This window comes from Trichomycterus rosablanca, chromosome 3 (genome assembly GCF_030014385.1).
Source record: "Trichomycterus rosablanca isolate fTriRos1 chromosome 3, fTriRos1.hap1, whole genome shotgun sequence".
NCBI classification, from domain to species: domain Eukaryota; kingdom Metazoa; phylum Chordata; class Actinopteri; order Siluriformes; family Trichomycteridae; genus Trichomycterus; species Trichomycterus rosablanca.
The window spans coordinates 39,384,364-39,408,830 of NC_085990.1; the positions used below are offsets into that span (position 1 = coordinate 39,384,364).

Consider the following 24,467-nt stretch of genomic DNA (forward strand, 5'->3'; position numbering starts at 1 on the left):
GCGGCCTTATTTGTTGTTCCTTTAGGGATATAATCCACTTGTTTTTCTTTTTGGTGGCCATCTTGTATGTTTCCAGAATATTTCCAAGTATATATAAATCCACCAAGCTAACTAAAACTGTTTTACCATAGAGTACAGCTCCCTGATTCGAATAAGAATAGTTCATCTGAAAAGAGTCGTTTCTGACTTGTTTTTACTCTGTGATTCAGTTTGCTTTTTCACAGAGTGATGTGAAGAAATGGGGGAGGGGCAAGTTTCATGCGTATAGACAGAGTCTGACAGAGCTTTAGAGCCAAAAAGGCATAAATGTATTAAATAATGACACTATAAATGACAAATGATTTATTTTACATATTTTTTTTCTGCAATATAATCAGTTTTTTTGTGTGTTGGAAAGCTTTGGAGACATTTGGAGACCAACATGGGCCAGTGATAGCTCAGTGGTTAAGGTACTGGACTACTAAACAGAAGGTTGTCGGTTCAAGCCCCACCACCACCAAGTTGCCACTGTTGGGTCCCTGAGCAAGGCCCTTAACCCTCAATTGCTCATTGTGTAAGTCGCTTTGGATAAAAGCATCTGCTAAATGGAAACATGGAAACTTTTTACTCCAACTTCAATAACTCCAGATCAGAATTAGTTAGAAGCTAAAAATTTGGTATGGTGATTGTAACAAACATTTGCCACTTATTATGATTGATGAATTTTTTTACTGTTTTTGTATTTTAGTGTTTTTATATTATATTTGTGTTATTTTCAACGTATAAGTGTCAAAAACAACCTCTTAATTTTACATTAGCCTAAAATATATGCAGTTCTACAGGACCATGGAACACATTAACATGTTTCCCATACATCCTTATGGGAAAAGATACCTTGAAACTCAACCCTTTTAAACTTTACATCACTCCCAAAACCAATTGACCATGAGTTTCAAGGTACCACTGTATTGCATTTATAGGCCTGTATTATATAAATGTGTATAAGTGCTCATGTATAGCTGGCTGCAAACAGCCCATGGCCCAAAGGCTGAAAACCTGTGTTCCAGTCTGTTGGAAAAGCATCTTAGATAATTAAGAGAACACCAAGAGTTTAAAAACTGCCTATGACTGCAAAATGTGTGTATTTTTAAGAATCTTATATATAGATGTTTTTTTTTTCATTTATTCCCCATGCAGTTTCTTTAAATCACTGCATGATATCATATTATATATTTTATACTTTTGTTCTTATAGGCAGACATTTCTGGAAATAAAGCTTTTTCATGGCATTATCTAAGCTGGAAATGTATTGTAGTTTAGTGTCCATGCTGGTTTATGTAATAAGAACAATTTTCAATAGCATGGAAGCAATTCCAGCACCTATTAGAGTGACCTTTATATGCTTTTACAGGCTGAGGTAATACATTGTTTCAGAAATGTGAAATAATTTGTCAGTAGAGGAACTTATGATGTTTGGGGTTAGTGGTCTGGGCGGCACGGTCGCCTTACAGCAAGAAGGTCCTGGGTTCGATCCCCCGATGGGGCGGTCCGGGTCCTTTCTGTGTGGACTTTGCATGTTCTCCCTGTGCCTGCGTGGGTTTACTCCGGGTGCTCCGGTTTCCTCCCACAGTCCAAAGACATGCAAGTGATGTGAATCGGAGATACAAAATTGTCCATGACTGTGTTCAATATAAACTTGTGAATTGATAAATCTTGTGTAATGAGTAACTACCATTCCTGTCATGAATGTAACCAAAGTGTAAAATTAAGCAATAGAACACGAGAGGGAGTGTGTTATCGCCAATAACATCACGGCTGTGATTCGGTCGCAGGCACGAGCCGAAGGCGAGTGCCGTAGATCATCACAGCCGTGATGTTATTTGCGATAATACAAGACCTCAGTCATGGACAAGTTTATGCAATTTAGTTTTAAACATGGCGCATGTCTTGTCTCATTCCTGTGGCAATGTTTGAATAATCATGAGTCTGCACTGTTTTGCTCTCGGCATATTGACCCATTAGTACAACTAAACTGAATGCTTAAATGGTGTATGTAGCACTATATGTTACTATACTATAAAAAAATACATATACTAGTTAAATAATCTGACATTATAGTTGCTTATAGTGTTTTGTAGTTATTTTCACACTGCCAATCCTTGTTCATTGTTTTTGTATTTTGCTGGTAACAGCTTCTCCTTTGAGAAGACATGAACACATGTTTGCAAATAGAGTAATTAAGTATGTTGTAAATAGCAATTGACAAAAGTACATTTGATTACTACTTCTTGATTAATATAAGACAGCATGTTCATTCATGATTACATTTTATCACGTCAGTAATTATTTTCTCATTTACCAGACAGAGAAGAGGGAAGGAAATTGCTGGCACCGTTCACCTTTCTGGTGTTGAAAGCTTTTGAATTTGAAGCTGGAGTGTGTTGTTCTTTACTGCTTTTATATCTTAATTTTGTTCACATGTAATCTACAAGACCCTTCATGCTGAAGGGTTTACCTTGGTAACTTAATGTTCCTTCTAATTAAGGTTGACATTTACAGTATTAAGAAGACACTTTTATCCAAAGCAAGTTACATTTGTGACCAAATATAATTCAAGCAATTGAAACTTAAGGGCTTTACTCAAGGGCCCAACAGTGGCAAACTGCCCTAAAAGTGACTTGGGTGTAAAGTACTGTATCTCAAAAATACACCGATCAGCCATAACATTAAAACCACCTCCTTGTTTTTACACTCACTCACTGTTTCTATCAGCTCCACTTACCATATAGAAGCGCTTTGTAGTTCTACAATTACTGACTGTAGTCCATCCGTTTATCTGCATGCTTTGTTACCCCCTTTCATGCTGTTCTTCAATGGTCAGGAACCCCACAGGACCACTACAGAGTAGGTATTATTTGGGTGGTGGATCATTCTCAGCACTGCAGTGACACTGACATGGTGGTGGTTTGTTGGTGTGTGTTGTTCTGGTATGAGTGGATCAGACACAGCAGTGCTGATGGAGTTTTTAAACACCTCACTGTCACTGCTGGACTGAGACTAGTCCACCAACCAAAAATATCCAGCCAACAGCGCCCAGTGGGCAGCGTCCTGTGACCACTGATGAAAGTCTAGAAGATGACCAACTCAAACAGCAGCTCTCAAGTAGATGAGCTATTGTCTCTGACTTCACATCTACAAGGTGGACCAACTAGGTAGGAGTGTTTAATAGAGTGGACAGTGAGTGGACACGGTATTTAAAAACTCCAGCAGCGCTGCTGTGTCTGATCCACTCATGTCAGTGTCACTGCAGTGCTGAGAATCATCCACCACCCGAATAATACCTGCTCTGTGGTGGTCCTGTGAGGGTCCTGACCATTGAAGAACAGGGTGAAAGCAGGTTAAAAAGTTATGTAGAGAAACAGATGGACTACAGTCAGTAATTGTAGAACTACCAAGTGCTTCTAAATGGTAAGTGGAGCTGATAAAATGGACAGTGAGTGTAGAAACGATGTGGTTTTAATGTTATGGCTGATCAGTGTACTTCTTTATAAACAGAGATATAAGTTGCTTTAACAATAATCAAGTTTTGGAAATTGCCTTCTCCTCAGTGTTGATACTTCTTAAAAATATCTCCAAATATGCTTATTATCAATTTTCCAGTACACACTGTAACCCTTTACCAACACCCTCACTGACCGAGACAGGTCAGAGGCTAGCACACACTGTGCTATGAGCTGTATGAGCTGAAATTACAAGGCTGGACTTAAATTTAGCAGCACATCCAAGAATGTTTTTGAAGGTTTTGAGACTCCTGCACATTAGGTTGTTTGGCTTATAGTAATGAAAACAAAATCTATTACTACTAAACCCAATTGAGTCTTTCATTTTGAATGTATATGTGCAACACCACTACATTTTACCAGTGAATCATTTTCGATATACCTGTATCTATCAGTGCAGTATTCCATTTAATAATATTCTACAAGATTAATAAAAGGCAATAAAGTCTTTACAGGCCTTAGGTCACTGATAAGGTAGTGTATTGGCCTGTTTAACCATTTCCAGCAGTTGCAGGATGTTAGTGCAGGGTGGTCCTGCATCTGCTACAGCCACCTCCATAGACAGACTTCACTGTCTTGGTTGTAGTAGAGAACAGGTGTATTGCCAATTATTTACAGTTAGCACAGGTTATGTATAAGAAGTGGTGGACTAATCTGAACACAGCACACATTTCCACTGTGTTTCGATCCACTTAAGCAAAGACCCAAAGATCTCTAAGGCATTTCTGCACAGAATTACAAAACAGTGTCAGGTTGCATTTCTTGGAGCAATGGTAGACTGTGTTTTTTATTGAAGTGACAATGTTTTTTCTTAGTACTCCCAAACCCATGTTGCTATGTTTATCACAGTAGCATGATGGTTTCACATGAAATGCCATCTGAGGGCTCATTAAACAGTGGTGTTCGGCCTTGCTCTACATTTATTACAATTTATCTGAATTTCATGAATCTTTTAACAATATTATGAACAGTAGATTGTGAAAGACTTAACTGCAGTCTTGCATTGAAAAAAAAAAAGTTTTTTAATTTACTGGCAATTCTTTTTTTGCTTTTTTGCTTGGATTCTCCTTTTATACCCAGTCATGACATCCTCACCTGTAACTTTTCACATTTATTTTGCGATTGTCAATACTGAAATACTGTAGTTTCTTTTAGTAAAATGAGCAAGTGCGCCTTATTTTCGCTTTGAACACTTACCTCATTTGTTGCAGTGGTTTCCTCTTCAGTACATCTTTTAGTATTGGATTCATTTTCTTATGTCCGTGCATGTTGTGCTCTTTGTCTGATCCTTGCAGGACAGCCACCGCATGAAACATTATTTGTAATCAATTACATTTACATTATATTTACATTTTTAGCATTTAGCTGATGCTTTTATCCTAAGCGACTTGTGTACAATTCTGTACACAGTTTGAGCAATTGAGGGTTTTAGAGCCTTGCTCAGGGACCCAACAGTGGCAACCTGGCAGTAGTGAGGCTTGAACCTGCAACCTTTCAAATACTAGTCCAGTACCTTAACCACTAAGCTTCCACTGTCCAATTAATTTAAGCCTTTTTTCAGTTTTAAGCATCTGTCATTAATATTTGAATGCCTTCTTTCCCCAGGCCATCACCATACCAATCAAGGACTATTCCCACATCCCTCCACTTTGACAGATGCACCTGGAGTTTATCATACATGCCTCCCACATTTTTTCCTTATGCAGTCAATGCACATATGCACCTTATCTACTTTAAATAATCTTCATCACACATTTGTAACATTTTTCTACTGTACTGTACATCTTCATTGCACACTTTGTCTGATGCTGTTCTGTTTATGTCACTGTTGTATTGTTTATTCTATGTTTATATATATTATATATTTTCCTATTATTTAATTAGATGTATATATGTTGGCACCTGCACCGAGAGAAATTCCTTGTACATCTGGTACTTGGCAAATAACAAACATTCAGATTCTCAAAGATTTTATTTGATTAGGCCCTGATCTGCTTACACTAATCTTTCCAGGGACAAAAAGCCAGCTTTATGTGTATTGCCTCCTTAACCTATAACTTCTATCAATTATTATTTTGAATACCTGTCTTTTGGTGTGCGTCTACGTTTGACCATACAATGTACAGTATGTAATCACTTTAGCAGTTTTTACATGCAGCACAGTAGTAAGTAGACGATTTAAGTTGCGAACGAAACAAAACACCAGTAGGTGGCACTGTTCTCAAAAACATTATTCATTAGAACAGTTTGCGTTGTCCCTCTTTTACGCAGACATTGATCCTGTGTGCTGAAAACTCCTTCACCTATTCTACACGAAGACGTACAACAGACTGTGTACAAAGCTGTGTAGCCCTGTTGTATACGTCTATTACTATCATCCGTTTCTTTTTTTCATTCCCTCTTAATTTTAATGCATTTGTTTTGGCTGAGTTGTGGCTCGGTGGATAGCACTGTCACCTCACAGCAAGAAGGTCCTTGGTTTGATTACCTGGTGGAGCGATCTGGGTCCTTTCTATGTGGAGTTTGCAAGTTCCCTCCGTGTCCGTGTGGGTTTCCTCAGGGTACTCCAGTTTCCTCACGGTACTCCAGTTTCCTCACAGTCCAAAGATATGCGGTCAGGTTAACTGCACCTAGCTCGTGTGTGTATGTGTGTTTTGTTTGTAGGGCAGTTGTAGCCTAACGGTTAAGGTACTGGACTAGTAATTGAAAGGTTGCTGGTTCAAGCCCCACCACTGCCAGGTTGCCAATGTTGGATCCTTGAGCAAGGCCCTTAACCCTCAGTTGCTTAGACAATATACTGTAGCGTCGCCACTGGGGGCCGGCACGGGCTTTACCCAGAAAGACTTGCGGCAGTGGTGTCTAAGCTCACCGTAGCCGTGTATCCCGTTGTTGGGAGTGGGGTGGCTGCGGTGAGGGTTGGGTAAGTAGCTTATATGTTTGTCTGTTGTATGAATGTATGTGTGTATGAATGGGTGTCTGTCCCTAAACCACTGAATGAACTGCCAAAGGCAGCTCACTTGCGGCCCTGACGCTATCCTTCCTACTCGCTGATGCCACAATACTGTCACTGTACTGTAAGTCGTTTAGATAAAAGCGTCTTCTAAATGCTTTAAATGTAATGCAAATGTTGCCCTGTGATGGAGTGGCAACTTGTCCAGAGTGTTTCCTGCCTTTCATCTAGTGAATTGAAACCACCGCAACCCTGACCAAGATAAAGCAGTGGTAAAGCAGGCAATGAATTAAGCAAATGTTTTAGCTGAGTGTAATTCTATGTAGTCTGGACCATAACAAGTACATTCTAATAATGTATAGCTTCTCAGAAAATCATTGCATGGAGGCTCGAATACAGCTCTAGACCATGTTTTCATCCTTCACCATCACTCCACAGCAAACAGTTCCACATGTCTAGAGTCCAATTATTGTATGCTTTACACCACTCCAACCGATGCTTACCATTGCTCATGGTGATGTCAGTCTGGTGTGTGAACTTAGCCATGAAAACACAATCAATCAAGCTCTTCCTAAGAGTTCCAGTGGTGCTGTTGCTTCCAGAGACTTCTGAATGTGCAGATTTTTTTTTACACCTAAAACGCTTACAGTTGTTTAGGACAGCTTTGCTTTTGGCTTTTCACCTACTTAGAAGTTAGCCGTGTTTCCCCATTGCCCATGTGGGTTTCCTCTAGGTTTCCTCACACATACTAAAACATACATTTGCATACTGGTAGGAGAATTAACTAAATTGTTACAAGTGTTCGTAAATGGGTGAGTATGGGATTCCTTGAGATTAACTGGTGCCATGTCAATGCCCAGTCCTAATCCAACATAACAGAATAAAGCAGATACTGATGATAAATAAATGCATAAATGTCTCATTTAGATTCATCCGGTTGGAAAAAAAGAAAAAGACAACACTGTTTTAACCAATTTGTGTATATATTTCTGCAATTAGTATTAAACAAGTACATGATTAATTACATTCAGGATTGAGCCCTTTCAAGTTCTTAATGAGATAAAATGGCAAGACAGACAGAAAAAAGAAACTACAAAAAAGGAAAAAGAACAGTAACAAAACATAGACAAAAACATTTATTTTGTTGTTCCAATGTCATTTGCACTTGCTGAATGCACCACCATACAGTTTCTAACCAGTTTCTAATCATTTCCAAGAAAGCAATCAGGTGAGCCAGGTACAGGGTTATGTTACCTTTACTGGTGTCGATGTTGTGGCATTAACCATCACTGCTACACCGTCCTTTGACATGCGATTCAGCAAGTGCAACCATTCTCAGGTTTGTTTTGCTTCACTTTAAATGAAGCGTATTCATTAAGATGGCTTTCCTCTGCAACTACTGCTCTGTGCCGAGTCTTCCTCAATGGTGCTTTCATGGTCTCTGCAGAATACAAGTAGCTATTTCAATATCATCTAAATCACAACGCTTTATAACCCTAACTCTAACCGAACTCAAGATTAAACACAAATGAAACAATGACTAAACATAAACTGCAGTTTGATGCCTGTTGTTGGATAGATCTGGTGTTGAAATGTCTACACATTATCCAAACACAGGTTCTGCACAGACCCCTTGATGGAGAAAAGCTGTAGTTTGTCCAGAAGGTTGTTAGTTCAAGCCCCACCACTGCCAAGTTGCCACTGTTGGGCTTCTGAGCAAGGCCCTTCACCCTCAATTGCTCAAACTGTATTTAGTAATAATTGTAAGTCGCTTTGGGTAAAAGTGTTTGCTCAATGCCATAAATGACATTGACGTTTCACTATCAGAAAAGTGCATTTTCCACATTTTCAGTAAGTGCGTTTACACAAAAAGACTTGAATTTGGACTATGCAGGGGTAGATTTTAGACCCTCCCTTCATTTAGTCATTTCCAATTGCCCTTCATGCATGAACAACACCCATGCTAGCACACCCTTTTTTTTCTTTGCATTTTTCCCAATTTTCCTTCCATATCCAATTACCCATTTGCATTATGCTTCCTCTCTACTGATGCTGATTACCACTCCTGACCGAGAAAAGTCGTGACTAACACACGCCCCCTCCGACATGTGTGCAGTAGCCGACTGCATCTTTTCAACTGCACAAGGCAAGTTCATATGCAGATTAGCTTTGTTAACGGAGAGCCACACCCTTATCAACACATTATTCCTCGACTCAACCAGCCAGCAGAGGTTGTAATTGCATCAGTTATAAGGTCCCTATCCGACTTCCCACCCTGTATGAACAACAAGCCAATCGCTGTTCATGTAGCCGCCCAGCCCAGACGGATGGCAGAGCTGAGTTTCAAACCGACAAGATTGAAATGTCAGCTCTGGTGTGCTAGCGTGTTTTACCGCTGCGCCACCTCAGTGGCTAGAGCTTTTCTATGCAGGGTCACACTATTATCGGTGTATTCCTTCACCACTTGTGCTGGTGCATGTATAGTTACACGACAGTTAGTGATGACACTCTGTACTCAAGTACACAGTTATTTGAGCGCTTAATCCTGTCCATAGTTTCTATATTATGTTAATCTAGCAATGAAACAGCTTCTTGTTGGTCGTATTTTTTTATTTTGAATTACTGATTTGTTATTGTTAATTACAGGCTTATGTTAAGGATAAGGTTAGTGGTAGGGTTATGGTGATCGAGCCTTACTTTTTTACAGTGTTAAAATGCTCTTCTGCTGTTAAATCGCCCACTCTTATTCTGCAGAGACCCTTTACTGAAACAAAGTGCTGGCAGCAGGTACAGAGGCGTAACCAAACATATGTTTAGCCAAGTACAAAATAATCTACTGTCAGATAATATACCAGACATACAACACAATATATGATTAGACAGATATTGTACTGTTGTTCATGATTTCTGCAGTCATTTAGTAAAAAAATACAAAGTTTTGGATCACATACAGAAATTCATTTATAACTACGCTTGCCATTGCACAGTTGAGCGCAAAAGATGGCATCCTTTTTGATTTTAGAAAGGAGGGTTTACACTTTTATTTCACAATCAAAAAAATAAATACAATGCAAAAGAAAAAAAAGTTTCAAATGAAATGTGAGTGTACACTTATATAACAAGACACCTATCCACTACATTAAAGATTTACAATAAAGGTTTTCTTAAGAGCTGCTTGGATTTAAGAGCCTGAAAATAAATCTAAAGAAGGTGAAAAATGTCTAACGAATTTTAAAAGAATTTTTCAAACACTGTTCAGTAAACTGAGATTAAGTACAAATATGTAAAAGGAAAAGAAAAAAGACACTGGGGGACAAATAAACGGATCCAAAAGCTTCTCAAAGAATTACAAATACGTAGTATGGAGCTATAAAGGAAAAATGGTTACACAATAGCTCTTAGTGAACATTTACACATGATGTCACAATTCAAGACGTTAAACTGGAGCATCTCAACAGAGACTAACTATTTTAATAGGCATCTACCAACCTGATACAAGGTATCAGTCATGGGGCAATACTGGCCAAAAATGCTGGATTAGTTCTGGACCAGTTTTACTGACCTACTTTACAAGGGATTTTCAAAAAGTTTGTGGGGGTGGAAGGATTAGTAATCGGTCGTGTCTGAGAGAGCCTCTAGTCCGGATTTAGCACCATCTGATTTTCACCTTTTTGGACCAGTCAAAGAATTTTAATGTGATGATGATGTGAAAGCAGCAGTGCATCAGTGGCTACACGCTCAACCAAAAACATTTTTTGCGGATGGCATTAAAAAGTTGGTATGATGCTGGGAAAAATGCATCGGAAGGTGACTGCAGAAAAGTGATGTAATGGGCCGCTCAGGTGGAACACCAGAGCTGAGCAGCCACATGGACAACGAGCCTGTTGTTCAGATAGGGGTGGGATATTAAAAAGCTGGATAGGGACTCTCTACATAACTAATGCAATTACGACCTTTGCTGGCTGATTGATGGTGCCTGCACAGAGACGAAAAAAAGAAAAGTTATGTAATTTGTTTTTGAAATTCTTAATAAATAGAGTTTAAAAAAGTGTGGAAACTTTTGAAGACCCCTGGTATGATGTGATGCATCAGATACATATAAGACACAGAATTCAACATGTCTCTGTCATAGCATTTAATGTTTTTCCAAACTTGCTTACCAGAAATCAACTTAGCTGCTATAAAGCATCAGTATCAATACAGACCAATACTGGAAAGTACTTGGAGCTTTGCTATTGGTATGGTGAAAATGAAAAACGGTGGTTGGGATGTCCCTCAGTTTTGTAATTTGTAATCACAATAATACTTAGAAACAGAACATTAAAAAATTGTTTAAGGATTTGTGTTTGTTCTTAGGTTATGCCAACTTTTACCCTCATCTGTAAAAGAATTTACACATTGCTTACTGCTTCACAAGTGTGGAAGATTATGGATAATTAATTATAACCAATTTCAGTCTATTTCCCTTTTCAATGTCAGTTTAGTAAAAATGACAAACACACACACAACTCAACAGATCAAAAAGCCTTTCCTTACTAAGAGTCAGTGTAAATACATCTTTCATTCTGCGTGTTTAACAGCTGTTACTCTGCCTCTTGAAAGCCATTATTAGAAATGAAAATGGCAGCTGAAACTCAGAGTATTAGTGCTTTTAAGATGTAGAACAAGGCAAGGTTGTGTAAAGGATACCTCCTTCTAATGCTCTGCATTTTAATTCCCATCCTAAAACAGGTGGAAATGAGCAGTTAGGCTAACTACAAGTCTTTCATACAATAAAAGCATAGTGAAAGACGACGTTGGTCTCTGTTCATGCACAGCACCCAAACCTGATGTGCAACACAAAAGCACAGGACCTGTACATACAAGTGGAAGAATCTAGACTGAATGTGTTAGGTACAGAATCAACATCATTCATTGTAAGAGTTCAAAAATAATTCTATGAAAAAATAGTTTTTAAATGCATCTTTGTACATTTTGTGACATCACACATGGTTTGTCAGCTCGTAGCTGTATCTAAAGATCTAAAGTTATCAACTAATCGCTGACTCAGTATAAAACAACCTTGTGTTAATTCATTTATTTTCTAGAAAAAAAACTATTTAAGAAGGCACTGTGGAAATAAAGGCCGTTGTCGGATTATATTACTGGATTGACTATCTATATTCCAACATTATATACATTTCAGACCTCTGTAAAGTTACCGCTCTATTTGTGCTACATTTGTGCTGGTTTGTTCTGTACAGTTTTGAGAAATTACATTCTATATCATGGTCACTGTAATTATGTAAGTCTGTCACCTTTACTCTTTTTCATTATTTTGTGCTCAGAACGGAACAGGAGTGCTCAAATGATGGAGCAGTTAAATAATGGTTCAAATCTCAGAGGTGCTATTAGCTGTCGGGCGTCTACACATCCATGATCGGCTATGTCTGATAACTGGGTGCACATGTAAATCAGCCATAACATTAAAACCACCTCCTTGATTCTACCCTCACTGTCCATTTTATCAGCATCACTTACCATATAGAAGCATCTTGTAGTTCTACAATTACTGACTGTAGTCCATCTGTTTCTCTACATACTTTTTTAGCCTGCTTCCACCCTGTTCTTCAATGGTCAGGACTCCTACAGGACCACCACAGAGCAGGTATTAGTGTTAGTGTGTGTTGTGCTGGTATGAGTGGATCAGACACAGCAGCGCTGCTGGAGTTTTTAAATACTGTGTCCACTCACTGTCCACTCTATTAGACACTCCTACCTAGTTGGTCCACCTTGTAGATGTAAAGTCAGAGACGATCGCTCATCTATTGCTGCTGTTTAAGTTGGTCATCTTCCTGGTCACAGGACGCTGCCCACAAGGCACTGTTGGCTGGATATATTTTTGGTTGGTGGACTATTCTCAGTCCAGCAGTGACAGTGAGGTGTTTAAAAACTCCATCAGCGCTTCTGTGTCTTATCCACTCATACCAGCACAACCCACACTAACACACCACCACCATGTCAGTGTCACTGCAGTGCTGAGAATGATCCACCACCTAAATAATACCTACTCTGTAGTGGTCCTGACCATTGAAGAACAGCATGAAAGGGGGCTAACAAAGCATGCAGAAAAACAGATAGACTACAGTCAGTAATTGTAGGTCTACAAAGTGCTCCTATATGGTAAGTGGAGCTGATAAAATGGACAGTGAGTGTAGAAACAAGGAGGTGGTTTTAATGTTATGGCTGATCAGTGTATAAGCTTTCACACTCCCAGATCTGTAGCCGTACATTGGTGGGAGACTCCAGCAATTACTAAACTGGAAATCTGCCACTCAGATCTCACTAAATTAGACAATGTTACATGAAAAAAATCACAAACAGTGAATTTAGTTTGGGATTTCTTTTTAACACCGGAACAAGCCCAGGACAGGAATGTACCCTGAACAAAATGTCAGTCTATTGCTATGTAGCACACTCATTCAAACCAGAAGGCATTTTAGAATAGCCAAAACACTTTCTGCATAGAAGATAGACAGTGACTGGAGGTAAGGTTCAAACCCAGCTTTCCAGGACCCTGAAGCTGCCTGCTGCACCACCACTGACTGTGTCAAACACAGACATAGCACAAATAGAAATACTTTTCTGATCATACCGGGCGCCGACTTTACAGAGGTACAAACGAGAAATAAAATACTACTCAAACACGTGATTTGTCGTTAGCATACAGAACTTAATCAGGAAAGATTAATTAAGTAAATAGAACAAGATTTTAGCTATAGACCTATCAAAAATATGCATATTATTACTTTTAGTTAGTCAGCCCCTCTGCAATAAATACAAGTCATTTGAAGTGTTCAAGCTAGAAAAATACTGTTACAAACCTACACTAAATGCACCAGAGATTTTACAGTCAGCAAACACAACATACTTCTAAAAATCTGATCAATCTCTTCCCTGTGGAAACAGCAGCGTCACAGCAGACTTAACTCTCAAATTAACTCATAAGAGGGGAAAGTGGGTATAGGAACAACAAAAAAGACAAAATCAAGTACATAGAAAGCATGAAATTAGCAAACACTGCTATAGCAACACATCCTCTTTGTTCTATAGTAGTCAGGAACCTTATAATTGTATATTCCCATACAGGGATTAATAAAGTGTTATTTTAAGCCAGGATTTGCACTGCACAGTACACACATGGTGTCTACAAGTAGGGGTGTAACAATATGGATTTTATACCTCTGTGTACATGGTTAGCTTTTTGCTTTTAGTGAGTACTAGTCTTCAAAATAACCCTGTAGCATTTGTGTATTTGTTTACATCCCCTTTGCTCTGGACTTTTTGGATGAAGTGTTTGTGTTATGCATGTACAACATGGTGGGAACGAATTGCTAAGTACTCTGTCTGTAATTGGCAGTAATTTGCAAGCGACATAAAACTACTGGAAATATTAGAGGTGATTATAAGCAGGTACATTGATTACCTCAGTTTGCACAGTAGCATGATTAAATAAAGCTCAGGTCAGGCGCCCAGGTGGCGCAGCGGGATATTCCGCTAGCACACCAGCGCAGAGATTCCGAACTCCTCGGTTTGAAACTCGACGTTGCCACCGGTCGGCTGGGCGCCATATAGCGGGCATAATTGCCAGTGCCTGCAGGAAGGGATGACTGGAATATGTGGGCGGGGTCTTCAAAACCGTTGCGTAAGGACCCTGATTGGCGGATAGAGGCACCTGTGCAGAGTGCATGGGTGGAAAAGGGTTCCACTAAGGGCTGCGCATGGCTCGGAGGAGGCGTGAGCAGCAATATACCCTTCTGAACTGCAAAAAATTGGGGATACCCAGCAGCAGAAGACAAATTGACTACACTACATTGGGGGAAAATGCATAAAATATATATATATATATATAGTCTAGTTAGCCACAAGATTAATATCATTTAGAAAAAATGTATTATTCTGGCAGGAATGGCAGGAGGTTCAGTCACAAAAATTGAACCATGTGTGGCATACACCAAGAAAATGGAACAGGCCTAAAAGATTGACTCCTACATTAAGGCTGTTCAGTGGCTCTGTTATGCTGTAAAAGGCATTATGCTTAAACATGTTACTCTGATGGTAAAGGTCTTGTCCAAAAAGACAATACCCTCATCCATAAAGTATAACAGGTTTTTTTTTTTTTTCGATGTAAAAAATGTATTGTAGTGCGGTGCAAAAACATCAGCATTTATTGTATTGTAAAATGTGTTTCGTTACACCCCTACATGTAGAATAAGTTCACACAGTTTAATTAGTATCATTGCCTAAAATCTTAAACCCATGTCAATTAATCATGAACGTTTTGGTAATTTCATCCTTTGAATGGAAAAAAATACATAAGCACTGGGACCTGAATAGAAGATATATTCCTAAAAGAGCAAAGGTAAAGGTTCCCCGCCCTCAGTCACTGCTATCGTCCTCATCATCATCATCAGAAATGTTGTTGGGCTGAACCGAGTGGCTGTATGAGTTCGAGCGTGGTGGCAGGCCCGCCCCTGAGGAAAGCTGGTCGTAGCAATACTCACAGACGCGCACCGGCTTGGAAGACTGACTAGGCAGCAGGAACTTCTTCTCGGAGCATGGGCCGCACACGACGAAGCCGCATTTCCTGCAGTGGTGCCGCCTGCTGACCGGCGTGAACTTCACCTTCTGGCATCTCATGCAGACGGACGCCTCCGAGTCGGGAACCCACACGGCCGCGTGCTCGCCCGTGGGTGATTTGCCACTTTTTTCCAGCAGGTCCGATACGCACTTGTTGATGTGGTTCATCCACTCGGACTTCTCTGTAGCTGTGGCGGCGTACACCGCGAACGACTTGGTGGGCGTTTTGATGAGCCAGCCGTTGCGCAGCTCACCTTCGTCCACGACCGTATCGATGGTGACGCTCTCCAGAGGGATTATGTGCTGCTTATTGTACTTCTTCTTCTGGATGACGATGTTGCCGTAGACCAGGATGTCATTGAAGAGGAAGAACTGCCGGGCTTTGGGCTTTTTGCGGCACAGCTTGGTAAGGACGCCCTCTCCGATGAGCACACGTCCTGGGATAGCGAGCGGCTGACCGGCCGTGCCGAAGCAGCCCTCCACGACCGCGATGCGCTTGGAGTTAGCTTCGCTGTTTGCCAAGCGATCCACCATCTTTCAGTAGCCTGCAAAACCAGAGCAGAGAGAACACAGGGTGACTTCATGCACAATCATGACCAAAAGTATGTGGACACCCTTTGTAATGATTAAGTTCAAGTGTTTAAGCCACAATTACAATCAATGACATAAATGATATGCTGTCATCTGAATTAGAAAAGTTTGGGGAATACCCTTTTCTATTCCACCATGACTAGTTTACTAAGGTTAACTACAAATTAGACACAAATCCACTTTTGATCATTCTAGTCCACATAACTGATAAGGCACAGTTTTTACACCAGATGCCCTTCCTTATGCAACCCTCATTATTTTTATCTGGACTTGGAGACCTGGAGAAGTGCACCTTTCAATGGCTGGGGTATTCGACCAATCATAACTGTGTAGGTGCCAGACAGACTGATTTATTGCTGCACCACCCCAATTGCCCTGGTTGAATAGAACTACGCGAATAACAGCAGACAGAGGTGCAAGAAAGGTCAGCCAGAACAAATATGGATAGGCCTGCAGAGTTGTGGGACAATAATAAACTGTGTGAAACTGTGTGGCCTTATGGATCATTGGTGTGTCTCACAGTCGAGCGAGGAGGTGGTCAGTGATGATGTGGGGATATTTTTCTACTGCAGGACCTGGCAATCCTAACCACTAGACTGATCAATCAAAGCTTACTTGGGGAATCAGTCCTGCAATATCCTGGAGTGGTCTTCTCACTGGTGGGAAATAATGAAAGAAGCTGCTGCACAAAAGCAGTCAAACCTCCATGAGCTGGAAGATTTCGCATAAGAGGAATGTGTGAAGATTCCACAAGAGAAGCATCAGAAGCTTGTTAGCGCTTACAGAAATCGCTTTTTAGAGGTTATAAAGGTAAAAGGATGTTCCACCAAGTATTGAGACTAAGGGTCAGTCTGAAAACCTAGTGAGCTGCCTTGTCTACTGCCTACCTGAGCAGCTGCCTAAGTAGAGAGGATTCTAATCGACTTATAAGGCAGACTATTTGGACACACTGCTTAGACAGCGATTACGGTGATTAGCCGTAATCAGTTAGCCTCAGGCCATTCAAACCGACGGACTAAGGCGGCACAACCCACTAGCACGCCAGCTAACATCACCATCAGTGTACTGAAAACAGTTAAATATACACCTTTATAAAAATTAAAAATCTATGAGAATTTATTTTCATTTAAAAAGAACTCTGTTTGTTGCTCCGCATTCGTCCGCCATATTTGTAATTTTTTTTGTGAGAAAAAGTTATGCCGATTTGAATGCTGGGATTGCCTTTACCGCTAAAGAAGCATCGGATGCTCCCTGATTATTCAGTCAGATTATCGCTTTGAAATACGGCACCTCAGCTGGCAGCATTTTAAGGCATCTAAGAATTCGGACAGCCTTCTTCTCGGGTGCGTGTGTAGGACGATGTGAAAATGCGTCTATGTAGAGAGCTCACTAGGTTTTCAATCAGACCCAATAGGTGGTATAATAATACACATGATCATTTGCCAAGAGAACAAGATGTTTTTTTTTTATATTCAACTCAATTATATTAACTTACACTGATCAGCCATAACATTAAAACCACCTGTCCATCGTCCATTTTATCAGCTCCACTTACCATATAGGAGCGCTTTGTAGTTCTACGATTACTGACTGTAGCCTATCTGATTCTATACATACCTTTTTAGCCTGCTTTCACCCTGTTCTTCAATGGTCAGGACCCCCACATGACCTTCACAGAGCAGGTATTATTTAGGTGCTGGATGATTCTCAGCACTGCAGTGACACTGACATGGTGGTGGTGTGTTAGTGTGTGTTGTGCTGGTATGAGTGGATCAGACACAGCAGTGCTGCTGGAATTTTTAAATACTGTGTCCACTCACTGTCCACTCTATTAGACACTTCTAACTAGTTGGTCCACCTTGCAGATGTGAAGTCAGAGACGATCGCTCATCTATTGCTGCTGTTTGAGTTGGTCATCTTCTAGACCTTCATCAGTGGTCACAGGACGCTACTGTTGGCTAAATATTTTTGGTTGGTGGACTATTCTCAGTCCAGCAGTGACAGTGAGGTGTTTAAAAACTCCATCAGCACTGCTGTGTCTGATCCACTCATACCAGCACAACACACACTAACACACCACCACCATGTCAGTGTCACTGCAGTGCTGAGAATGATCCACCACCTAAATAATACCTGTTCTGTAGTGGTCCTGATCATTGAAGAACAGCATGAAAGGGGGCTAACAAAACATGCAGAGATACAGTAATTGTAGAACTACAAAGTGCTTCTATATGGACATTCAATAATTAGTTTATAAGCTACACCAATATAGAGACACACTTTGTGGGTGTACAATCAATGACTGTAGTCAATCTGTGGCTCTATACAATTCGTCTGTACAAAGGGGCCCCATGTCACCTCTACTGATCAAAAGATTTGTGGGCCATTTGAGGCACTGAAAGGACACTAGCTTGAAGACTAGAGCTATGTTCTTTTTTCATGCACAGTGAGTGGTAGTCTTCCTCTACTCTTTCATCAGTAGACACTTTCTGATCACAGGACACTTGTCGGCTTTATATTTTTTATCAAAGCACTGTTTTCTCTTTAGCACTGAAAGTGAGGTGCACTTATAAAAGTAAAAGTACAACACACTACCACATCAGTGTCTCTGCAGTGCTCAGAACAGTCCACCACCCAAACAGAATCTGATCAGTGGGCTTCCTATAAGGGTCCTTTTTGATTAATACATTGAAACACAACAACAGTCAGTAACTGTACATCCACAAGGTCAATCTGGTAGATATAGCTAATACAAGCAATAATCAAGGAAAGTATGTATGTGGTTAATGTACCTATGAAAGTGACTAAAGTACGTTTATAACATATAAGATGTACACCGATCAGCCATAACATTAAAACCACCTCCTTGTTTCTACACTCACTGTCCATTTTATCAGCTCCGCTTACCATATAAAAGCACTTTGTAGTTCTACAATTACTGACTGTAGTCCATCTGTCTCTCTACATACTTTTTTAGCCTGCTTTCACCCTGTTCTTTAATGGTCAGGACCCCCACAGGACCACCACAAAGCAGGTATTATTCGGGTGGTCTCAGCACTGCAGTGACAATGACATGGTGGTGGTGTGTTAGTGTGTGTTGTGCTGGTATGAGTGGATAAGACACAGCAATGCTGATGGAGTTTTTAAACACCTCACTGTCACTGCTGGACTGAGAATAGTCCACCAACCAAAAATATATCCAGCCAACAGCGCCCAGTGGGCAGCGTCCTGTGACCACTGATGAAGGTCTAGAAGATGACCAACTCAAACAGCAGCAATAGATGAGCGATCGTCTCTGACTTTACATCTACAAGGTGAACCAACTAGGTTGGAGTGTCTAATAGAGTGGACAGTGAGTGGACACGGTATTTAAAAACTCCAGCAGCGCTGCTGTGCTGAGAATGATCCATCACCCATATAATATCTACTCTGTGGTGGTTCTGTTAAGGTCCTGACAATTAATGAACAGGGTGAAAACAAGCTAACAAAGTATGTAGAGAAATAGACAGACTATAGTCAGTAATTGTAGAACTACAAAGTGCTTCTATATGGTAAATAGAGCTGATTAAATGGACACTGAGTGTAGAAACAAGCAGGTGGTCATAATGTTATGGCTGATCGGTGTATAATGCTTACTAAGGCTTTAATACAAGATTATCAAGACTTTAGATATTAAGGATCCTAAGGCACCTTATATCAGATTGAAACCTAATGTAATCAGACTTGACTTCAGATCAGATTTCATTTGGTGTGCAGTGCTTTCTGACTTCAGACATTTGTGATATTAACAGCAGATGTGTCACAAAACCGCAATGTATCCCCCTCTTCACCCCTCGTTTTGTGCCAAATATGTACCTAACCGTAACTAAACACTTCCCCTTATGTAAAACAGTTCATTTTGAAATTTCCACGTTGATAGCAAGCTAACTGTCTGAAGCCTCTATTGCACTACAAAGCACAGGCACACCTGTATTATTACCAAAGAAACCAAGTTGGCTACAGAAGCTGAATTTAATTTAAGAACTTACTGGCAATGAGGACACCTGGTCTGAAAACAAGATCTGAGCAAGAAATCCGCCCTAACGTCTGAGCTACATGTGTGTATGAGTGTGTGTGTGTGTGTGTGTGTGGCCCGGGTGTATTTCTCCTTTTAGGTGGTAGACGACCCACAGCAACATCGATCAGTTAGTGAAAATGAATGGGTTTTTACTTAAGCAAAAGATTTTACCATCATTAATAGCTTTTTTATTATTTTAATTTATACATGAATAGATTTTCTCTACAGCTTTATCTGTTAGGCTTTAACAAACTTGTTTTCTTAAGCTAAATGCAGGAAAAAAAAAAGTAAACTAAATTTCTAAATCTAGTTTCAGTCACCGTTGAAGCAGCATAGTAGGGTAAAAGTGGTTCATACTTCCCGTTTCATACTTCAACTGCCACACGTCTCACTCAATAGTTAGAAATGCACAAAATCAGTGCAATACAAACCATGTGACTGATCACTATGTGTGTCAAAGGGCAATGATTTATTGGAAATGCATTTTGGTAACAAATACACAGTGCATATGGTCAGTCAAAACATACCTATATCAACGCATCAGTGCGTATGGTCCATCAGAACAGCGATCTTATTAAAATTAATGGTATCGCGGCTCAGGTGGCGCAGTGGTAAAACACGCTAGCATACCAGAGCTGGGATTTCAAATACATCATATCAAATCTCAGCTCTGTTATCCGTCTGGGCTGGGCGGCCACATGAACAACGATTGGCTGTTGTTCGCAGGGTGGATAAGCCGGACCAGGGTTCCTCATAACTGATGAAATTACTACCTCTGCTGGCTGATTGATGTCGCCTGGACAGAGGCGGGGAAAGAGTGCGGATCAGGGTGTGTCTCTCTGTACACAAGGCTGATTCGCATATATGCACTCGCATAGTGTGGGTGACAAAATGCATACGGCTGCTGCCCACGTGTCGGAGGGGGCGTGGGTTATCAGAGCGGGGGCCGGCATTAGTGGAGAGGAAGCGTGACGCAATCGGGCAATTGGACGCGCTAAAAAGTCGGGAGAAAAAGGGGAGAAAATGCGTAAACAAAAAATATGAAAATGATTCAACCCCCACTGCAAATCAGGTTTATTAGCAAAATGTACAAACTTTCAGCTGTTTGCAATAAACCCATCAAACAAAAACAATTTATATAGTTTAACATAACTAATATAACAGGTGGTTTCTCTGAATTCAACACAAAATTTCCCTTTTAATGACTACTGCAGACTCAGAATTATTTAACCCCTTAATGGCAAGCATCTTTAGTTCTTTAGTACTTAGTAGAGCATTTTTTGTTGTTATGACCAGCTGCAAAACCAGACACCAATTTCTGGCAGCATTTCTGAAAAATCTTAGCTCATTCCTATTAGACAATGGCCTTCCCTTCACTAATATTCTCGGGTTTGCATGCTGTAACCACCTTCTTTAAATCCCACCAAAGATTCTGTATGGGGTTCAAGTCAAGCGACTGTAACAGCCACTCCAGAATCTTCCAGGTCCGACATCAAGCCTTGGTGGACGTTGAGGTATGCTTGGAATCACTGTCTTGTTGGAATGTCCAACAATACCCAGTAAAATCCCAAATATGTTATGAAATACTTTATCTTTTTTACAAGTATGTAGACATTTGACTTTAAATGGAAAGTACGACTACTGCAACTACTACTAATAATTAGAGATGGGACGATCGATCGGCTATGAATCGGTATCGGCCGATTTTTTATCAAAATATGCTATCGGCGATCGGCCGATATTTCCTAAAAGTAGCCGATCCGATCGTGTGATATATAAAGACCATGTTAAGTTAACAGCTCAGTGGATTGATCCAGACTTTGAGCTACGAAGCGCCAACCATCACATCACCATTCATCAACCATCCTACAGAAACCACAGTGAAAGCTCTTCATGACCTAAAATAACATCATTAACGTTGTGCATCATACATACGATGTAATTTTGCTGATTGTAATATTTACTTTAAAAAGATAATTCAACACGGTCACATCTGAGTCGATTCTATCAGCACGTTATATAAACTCCTGGTTCACTTTGGTAAATCGTAAGCGGTTCTTGCTTGTGATGTACTAGATGAGAACAGAAGACGTTACAGAGCCAATCCGAGGCAAAAGTTTATTCATTACCAAATTCGTTAGTTCAGGATCAACTGCTGAACTTTTAGCTCCTTAGACGGAACGAGTCTGACGGTCGGTTACAGATCTGTGGTAATAGCAGTTTAATTAAGCTTTTTAATGTAAGAGAGTCACACAGAATGTTCTGTAGTAGCTGGTGTTTATTTAAAACCACGACATTTAATTAATAACAGTAAACACGGAGAGATAACTGAGAAGAGAAACTTACGCTTCGCGAAAAATGAGTCGACTCGTGAATCAATGAATTGCAGGCGCCAGCAACCAGCAAGCAAAGGTCGTAATCGCACTAGTCTGAGAGACAGTCCCCATCCAAGGCTCATTGATGCACGTGGGGAGCGAAGGCTGGTCCGTGTGGTCCGATCCAACAGACGAGCTACTGTAGCTCAAACTGCTGAAGAAGTTAATGCTGGTTCTGATAGAAAGGTGTCAGAATACACAGTGCATCACAGTTTGTTGCGTATAGGGCAGCAAAAGGGGGACCAACACAGTATTAGGAAGGTGGTCATAATGTTACCTGATCGATGTATGTTAAAAAATGTTTACTTTGGGTGCGCAGGTGGCGCAGCGGGATATTCCGCTAGCACACCAGCACCGAGTTTCTGAACTCCTCGGTCCGTATCTGCAGGGTAGGGCTGTGTAAGGACCCTGACTGGCGGATGAGACGCCTGTGCAGAAAGCAGGGGCGAGAAAAGGAGGGCTGTGCAAGTGTCCAGTAGGGATGTAACGATACACTCTACCCACGATGCGATACGATTCACGATACTTGGTTCACGATATGATTTTTCCCCGATTTTTTTAAACTAAATGAAATTGAAGACAAATTATGACGTTTCCTTTTATTTAAGATAAAATACTGTATTTGTGCTTATATTTAATTCATCTAAACAATGAATGTCCTTTTATATATTAGATAGGTGCAACTATGCAAAATAATTGCTACACATTTCCCTTATTCTGTAATAAAATATATTGCGCCAGCGCCCTCTGCTGTTTAAAGTGAATATCGATTCATCTTAAATGATTAATCGATTCAAATCGCAGCACATGTGCACCGATTTTTAACTGTCTTCCGGTACACCGTTACATCCCTAGTGTACAGTGACGTGCTCTCCTCTGATGCAATCTGGTATCTCTCAGCTGTGGAAGACGAAATTGAGTGCACGTAATCGAAAGGGAAATGGGGAGAAAATGCATAATAAAAAATGTTTACTTTAGTATTACCAAAATCCTCGCTTATTAATTCATTTTTTCCACTAACTTGGTCGCACTAACTTGGTGGAAACGTTTGGGTGCCAGACACACACACACAAAGGTCAGAGCTTTAGTGTTTTCAGAGGGTGGAAGGAAACTTAATTACTTGGAAGAAACCCAAATAGAGTCAGAAAGAATGTTTAAAATTCACCACAGACAGTGACCCAAGGCGATCATCAATCCCAGGTCTCCAGGACCCATGTCGCTGCGCATAATAAAAACATTTTTCACACAGAATGCAGAAAAACAGGTAAGGTTGGGGTTTTTTTTCCTTTTAAGTTAGGTTCACATATGGCTCAGATTAAGAGACTGGCACTGGCTTTTTCAGCTTCCAAACTCTACCAAGTCAGAACAAAGGTGCACCTCGCCTGGAAAAACAAGACGTGTGGCAACAAGAATCCCCACCCCTGTGCTGGAGTGACTTACTTCCCTCTCTCTATAGAAACGAAAGTATCACACCATGTATCAGTAAAGAGGGAGCTGAGAAGTGAGTACATGAGGACGTGCTGTTACTGTGACCAGACAATTACAGCACTGTTGCAAATCCTAAAGAATTCAATGTGTGTGTTGATTACACCGATCTGGCATAACATTATGACCACCTTCCTAATATTGTGTTGGTCCCCCTTTTACTGCCAAAACAGCCCTGCAACTGTGATGCACTGTGTATTCCGACACCTTTCTATCAGAACCAGCATTCACTTCTTCAGCAATTTGAGCTACAGTAGCTCGTCTGTTGGATCGGACCACACGGGCCAGCCTTTGTTCCCCACGTGCATCTATGAGCCTTGGCTGCCCATGACCCTGTCGCCAGTTTACCACTGTTCCTTCCTTGGACCACTTTTGATAGATACTGACCACTGCAGACTGGGAACACCCCACAAGAGCTGCAGTTTTGGAGATGCTCTGACCCAGTCGTCTAGCCATCACATTTGGCCCTTGTCAAACTCGCTTCTAACACGTCAACTTTGAGGATAAAATGTTCACTTGCTGCCTAATATATCCCACCTACTAACAGGTGCCGTGATGAAGAGATAATCAGTGTTATTCACTTCACCTGTCAGTGGTCATAATGTTATGCCTCGTCGGTGTATAGAGTTGTGTTATACTGATAAAATATAATGGCATAATATTAATATATTGCAAAATATTGCACAACTGATAGCTAAAAATACATACAAGGGATTTGGTTGGAAGCGGTGACAGTGAGAGGAGCAGTAATTGGTTGTGTCTGACAGACTGAGAGAGCTTATAGTCCGGACTTAGCGGCAACTGATTTCCACATTTTTTAACCACTCAGAGAAGCTTTAAAAGAACGAAGA

The 24,467-nt window shown here is 40.5% G+C and overlaps 1 protein-coding gene across 1 annotated transcript in view; it reads right to left on the reverse strand.

Annotated features, from left to right (window-relative positions):
- Positions 1-14,694: 14,694 nt before the first annotated feature.
- The window catches only part of plekhf2 (pleckstrin homology domain containing, family F (with FYVE domain) member 2), a 50,255-nt gene continuing 40,482 nt past the window's right edge, over positions 14,695-24,467 (reverse strand). Inside the window, exon 2 of the mRNA XM_062992099.1 lies at positions 14,695-15,653. Within this exon, the coding sequence (XP_062848169.1) occupies positions 14,908-15,642 (735 nt within the window). The 5' untranslated portion in view covers positions 15,643-15,653 and the 3' untranslated portion in view covers positions 14,695-14,907. The remainder of the gene's footprint in view (positions 15,654-24,467) is intronic.